This window comes from Trypanosoma conorhini (genome assembly GCF_003719485.1).
Source record: "Trypanosoma conorhini strain 025E chromosome Unknown Tco_14.4_contig_00921, whole genome shotgun sequence".
Classification (NCBI taxonomy): domain Eukaryota; phylum Euglenozoa; class Kinetoplastea; order Trypanosomatida; family Trypanosomatidae; genus Trypanosoma; species Trypanosoma conorhini.
In genome coordinates this window covers 1-5,410 of record NW_021705020.1, presented here as the reverse complement: position 1 = coordinate 5,410, position 5,410 = coordinate 1, and the positions used below count along the sequence as shown (strand labels likewise).

The 5,410-nt window shown below is 55.7% G+C and overlaps 3 protein-coding genes across 3 annotated transcripts, besides 8 other annotated features; all 3 read left to right on the top strand.

The window, feature by feature from the left end:
* Window positions 1–13: 13 nt before the first annotated feature.
* Window positions 14–52: a sequence feature (GA-rich).
* A 147-nt stretch (window positions 53–199) lies between these two features.
* Window positions 200–272: a microsatellite.
* Window positions 273–508: 236 nt separating this feature from the next.
* Window positions 509–570: a microsatellite.
* A 749-nt stretch (window positions 571–1,319) lies between these two features.
* Window positions 1,320–1,358: a microsatellite.
* A 91-nt stretch (window positions 1,359–1,449) lies between these two features.
* On the top strand, window positions 1,450–2,112 carry Tco025E_08943 (COP-coated vesicle membrane protein p24 precursor; the record flags this gene model as incomplete). The annotated part of the gene is made up of 1 exon (XM_029375774.1): window positions 1,450–2,112. One exon carries the CDS (start codon window positions 1,450–1,452, stop codon window positions 2,110–2,112), a length of 663 nt encoding a protein of 220 aa, XP_029224095.1.
* A 61-nt stretch (window positions 2,113–2,173) lies between these two features.
* Window positions 2,174–2,197: a microsatellite.
* A 422-nt stretch (window positions 2,198–2,619) lies between these two features.
* Window positions 2,620–2,662: a microsatellite.
* Window positions 2,663–2,866: 204 nt separating this feature from the next.
* Window positions 2,867–3,748, top strand: Tco025E_08942 (calpain-like cysteine peptidase; the record flags this gene model as incomplete). The annotated part of the gene is made up of 1 exon (XM_029375773.1): window positions 2,867–3,748. One exon carries the CDS (start codon window positions 2,867–2,869, stop codon window positions 3,746–3,748), a length of 882 nt encoding a protein of 293 aa, XP_029224094.1.
* Window positions 3,749–3,916: 168 nt separating this feature from the next.
* Window positions 3,917–3,952: a microsatellite.
* Window positions 3,953–4,231: 279 nt separating this feature from the next.
* Tco025E_08941 (uncharacterized protein) lies at window positions 4,232–5,167 on the top strand (the record flags this gene model as incomplete). Its single annotated transcript, XM_029375772.1, has 1 exon — window positions 4,232–5,167. One exon carries the CDS (start codon window positions 4,232–4,234, stop codon window positions 5,165–5,167), a length of 936 nt encoding a protein of 311 aa, XP_029224093.1.
* Window positions 5,168–5,177: 10 nt separating this feature from the next.
* Window positions 5,178–5,251: a sequence feature (GA-rich).
* Between the last annotated feature and the right edge of the window lie 159 nt (window positions 5,252–5,410).

Genomic DNA, 5,410 nt, shown 5'->3' with positions numbered 1-5,410 from the left:
ATATGTTTACCCTTTTTTCTTTTATTTCTGTTTTCTTCTTCTTCTTCTTCTTGGACCACTCCTCCCTTCTCGTGGGTGAGAGTGTGGGAGTGTGAGCCCAACGAAAAAGACACCATGAAAGCGAAGAAAAACAAGCACAACACAAATCTCGTGACTGCCGCCTTTCCTCCACTTCTGCCACTTTTTTTTCTTTTTTTCTTGTGCGTGCGTGTGTGTGTGTGTGGGTGGGTGCTCGCCTCTCTGTCGGTGCTCTCTTTTTGTGCGTGTGTTGTTCCACAGTCTTCCCTTTTAAAGTTTTTTTTTACTGCTTCTCTTTTTGATGATGCTGCGTTGTGCATAAGTGCATTTTTTGCTCCTCTTTTCCCCCGCGCCCCCTGCAACGGCGCGAGAAGTGACAGCAGGATGCAACAACAACAACAACTGTTGCCGCGCTTTCGCCCTCCGCAGGGAAGAGGGCGGAGGGTGTATGATGTACGCAGATGCACACACACACACGCTTATATATATATGTGTGTGTGTGTGTGCTTGTATGCATGCATGCATTTAGCTGTGTGTGTGAGAGAGAGTGTGCATGTAGCCTGTAGCCGCAGATGTCTGCGGGTACGTGTTTGAGGCTCGAGGGGAACAAGGTGAGGCAGAGGGGAAGAAAAGGAACGGAGCAGCCGAGGTGAAGAGGGTGACGGCGGGCGGTGATGGTGGCGGCGACAGCTGTTCTCACGGCTGCGTGGGGTGGGGGTGGGGGTGGGGGGATGACGCCGCAAGTTTATATATTTGTAGGAGCGCGTCAACGGCGGTTGTGGACTCGCGCGCCATCTCTCTTTTCTTCTCTCTCCCTTTCGCTGCTTTCTTTGTGCAAAGTGTTTCTGCGTTGTTGTTTTTTTTTTGCTTCTGTACGTCCCTGCGGGGGCCGTTTTACTCTTCCCGCAGCCGCAGCTGCCAGCGGAGGCGAAGGCGCCCTCCACCTCACCCCCTTTTTCCCCTCCCTCCAGTTTGCTTTTCCTTTTCGTTGCGTGTGCCTGTGGGCGTGTTCGGACCCGCCTCTCGCTCCGCGTCGCCGTGGCGGTGTGGCTCCCGCCAGCCGAGGCGCGGGGCCCCGTCTCCCTCCGCCTTCGTTCTCCCGCGCACGTGCGCGTCGGGGGGGGGGGGGGGAAGAAGGCAGGTGCGGCACGGCCGCGGAATGCCTTGCTGCCTCGCCGTGCCGCACCTGCCTTCTTCTTGCCGTTTTGTTGTGCCTTTTCTCTCGACCTCCCGCTGCCTGGTTTGCCCGCGAGAGTATACGCAAGCGCGCGCGTCCACCAACGACGGAAAAGGAAGAGAATAACAAACAAACGAACAAACAAGAACAAAAGCACACACACGTGCACACGTATAAAAAGGAAGTAGAGAGGAGATTAGTCCTCCACCCGGGCCCGGCGGTTTCTCTCTGAAGACGCAGGAGCAATCGCAACAATGAGGGGCACTCCACGGATTGCCGCTCCCTCCTGGCGCGCTCCCTGGCTTTGCGTGCTGCTTCTCCTGCTCAGCTGTGCGGTGACGCCGACGCGCGCGGATGACGGCGCCGTCTCCATTCTGGTGACTGCGAACAGGGACGAGTGCTTCGTGGAGGACATCCCCGGCGTTGGCGTGAAGGTGTTTCTGCACTACATGGTGACCTCCGGTGGTTCGCTTGACATCGACACCACCATCTATGGACCGGACGACGCCCACATTTGGGAGTCTGTCCGCGAACCTGAGGCCCGTGTGCTTTTCAAAACACGCACGCCGGGGCGACACCGCATCTGCTTCTCCAACAAGATGAGCACCATCACCACGAAGGTGGTGGCGTTCTCCATAGCGGTCGGGGAGTCGGGGAGGGAGACAGATAATGACCAAACGGCCAAGGCAATGGACCCGCTGGAGCGGTCCATCATGCGCATTCAACAGGGGCTGCGCGAGGTGCAGGAGGTGCAGCGGTACCTCAGGGGGCGCGAGCGTGTGCACCGTGCGACGACGGAGGTGGCAAACACGCGTGTTGTCGTTTGGTCAGCCGTAGAAATATTAATTATTGCCTTTATGGGTGCTGGCAACGTGTGGTACCTGAAGCGAATCTTCAACAAGCGAAGAGTGGTGTAGGAGCGTGAGGAGAAAGAGGTGGGAAGGTGTACGAGGGCGATGGAAGTTATGAATTTATTCAACACCCACAAACACACACACCCACGCGTCGACTCTGAGAGGTATGAAGGGGGAAACACTCCAACGAAGGCAAGGGAAAGAGACGACAAAACGCTGGTGGATACTCCGTCACCTGCTGCAAATCTGCCATTGTTGCTTCTGTGCTGCCGCCTTTGCTCCTCCGTAGATGCATCTGGGTGTGGGCATCCTTCATCGCACAATGTGATGGATGCATGAGGAAGATGAGTTCCTCACGTCTGCGGAGCGGGCGGCGCTCAGTTGCATTTCGCTTCTTCTTGCTTTTATGCGCCACATGCACTCACTGCCACTTTTTTCGTCGTTTCTTCTTTTTTTTTCTGCTTATATGTTGCTCCCCTTTTCCCGCTTGTCTTGCTGCGTTGCGTGCCAACACCCTTCCTCTGCTAGTTTCCCTTCGCAGTTTGGCGGCTTCCCACACATACCCACACCGACAGACACAGAGAAAGAGGGAGGGAGAGACAGAGAGGGCGAGGCTAGAACAGTGCAAGGCTTGACACCCGGTGGACGCGGTACCCAAATACACCCGCAGGAGGGCACGTGCGGGTAGAAGTAAACAACAGCCAACTCGACAACCGGCTACAGAGTCAGTAGGTGAACACCTGTGCCCTCGGGTGGACGTGTGGGGTGGTTGAACACAAGACGGAGCGCAGAGGAGGACAAGCCAAGCCGCAGGAAAATGCCCAGAAAAGCCCTGCTAGGTAACTGGTTTGAGGAGGAGGCCTACGCACGAGATCGAAGGCGTCTCATGGAGGGCCGCAATGGCGGTGTCGTCGATGCCGCACGTGAGACTCAGCTCATTTTGGCCAAAGTGAAGCATCACAGCACACCGTACCCAATGTCCCCCATGCCTGAAGATGGATTTCTACACTTCTACGCCCCAGTTATGCTGCAAAATGCTGCAACCCTAGGTTTTATGTCGCTTGACTTAGAGGACCGCGCGCTGCGACCCACAGGATGGAGCGTCGTGTGCTCAACGGCGCCGGCCAGTGGCCCGACACTGCGCAATTGTTTTGTCTTGGTGCCAGCGCCGACGGGACCCACAGATATGATCCCCCCGCCACCCGAGGAGAAGGATTTGGTGCACTACGGGCAGCCGTTTTTCATCATGACAGTGCCAGAACTGAGCGATGATCCGCTTTCACTTGCGTCGGAGCGCAAGGGGCCTAATAGCGCGTCGAAGGTGACGGGGAAGTACCAAGACGTGTTCTTTTCCCCAGACGGCAGCACCGCAGAGACGATGTGGGTGGCGGATTTCTCGAACCCAGAGTATATTGAGGACATGCGTGACAGGCCCGTGAAGGGGGACGCCGTCTTGGTGATCCGCCACAACCAGACCAACGTCCCACTGGCGAGCACAAAGGCGGTGTTCTACAACGACTTCGGCCCGGAGTATGAGGTCTGTTGCAACAAGTTTGCGTTGCCCGGGTCGAGGACTCGTGGGAGCCCGCTCACCGACGAAAACTACTGGATCTTTGTTCACAGTGAGCAGCGTGAGGAGCAGCAGGGCGAGGCAGAGGGGCGGGAAGAGGAGCAGAAGAGGGCTTCGGCCCCCGCCTAGGCGGCGCCGCAGTCGGTCAACGATGTTTGTACAAAACACTCTCGGATCAACAGATGTAACACACATTTTATTTGCTCATGTAAGTCTCTGTGCCTCCTACAGAGGGCAAACGCTTGCAGAGGAAGAACAGACCTCCCTCTCCCTTTCTTCCTCCCCACCCCTACCTGCGAAAAGACGAAGAGAAGTGAAAGAAGGTGAAGCGAAAAAAAAAACAATTGAAGATTACTTCCACTCGTTTTATGGGGGGAGAAAAGTGTGTGATGCCCATGATATGCCATATCTATACGCATATATGATCTCTTGGAGAGGCGCAGAGTTGTGTGGAGTTCGTTCTGCTCACCTCACATCTTCTTACCCTGCCCTTTAGCGTGCTTTGCCTTTCTGGCTGGGTGGGTGTAAGAGAGCAACAACGTGAAAAATAAAAGAGTCAACAAACAGCAACAACAAAGAAAAAAAAAGAAGGGAGTTGAAAAGTTTGCCAGCATGCGACTTTGTTTGCCTATCAATTCTCCAGTGAGGCAAACGTCTCTGTTTTTCGCCCTATGCCTCTTCACACTGGGTGGCGTGCTCTCAGGCTCCGCGGCGACGTTGGACGATCCTCGCTTCCGTATTCATGGACCTTCCTACGCCTACATGGATTGCTCTGCCTGCATTGCCTTTGCGGGGTACCTGGGGCAGCGCATGAACGCCTCCCTAGAGTACGACGGCAGGGGTGGCGCCACCTTCCTCTCCACACATCGCCTAGACGCAAAGAACAAGCTCCAGCGTAGCGTGTACGCCACAAGCGAGTTGCGTTCCGTGGAGGTTTTGGAGAAAATATGCAATGACGCATTGGAAGAGAACTATGTTCTGCGTTTGGACCTCGACAGACGTATTCGCGTGTATGAGTCTGAGAAGTCCGATTCGCCCTTCGCCCAACACTACAGTCTGCAGGACGCTGAGGCGCTCAAGTCCGTCTCCAAGACTGCTGTTCGGAGTTTTTGCACACGTGTAATGGATGAGGAGGAGGATGCCATGATGGCGCTCGTGCGGGAGGTGCGTGAGCTGGCGGAGCTGGAGAGGCGCCTGTGCGGCGGCAACGACGTCAACAGCAGCGCAGCGACGACTCCGCCGCCGCCCCTTGAGGAGTTAATTACGGCCGTGTGCATTGGGACAGAAGCGAGCCTTGCCGCAGAGCTTGGTCGCATCCATCGGTATGAGCAGTGGCAGGACACCTTCGCCAAGCGGCGGGAGGAGGCGATCGAGAAGAGTGGCGGAAGAAGCAGTGAACCCGTCGTTGCAAAGCCGGTGGAACATAATGCAAACGATACCAAGCCGTGGGTGTTGTTTCCCGAATTGGGTGCCGATGCCGACCAGGACGGCGATGGCGACGGCGATGCCGGCGAGGGCGATACGGGAGAGAGAGGCATGGATCTGTAGGTTTCCCCCATTTTTGTTTTTCGATGTTTTTCTTCTTCTTCTTCTTTCCGCCTGCGTTTTTTCTTTTTCTGTTCTTCCTACTTCAGTGGACTTAGCTTCAGCATGAACAATGTGACGCCTTGCGTCAGGAGGGAATGAAGGCTGTTGGAAGGGAAGTGAACAAGAGACAAGGCTGCAATGCGGCCTGTCTTGAGGAATGTGCGCTGTTCAATGCCTTCCCCACCTGCTTTTCCCCGTATATAT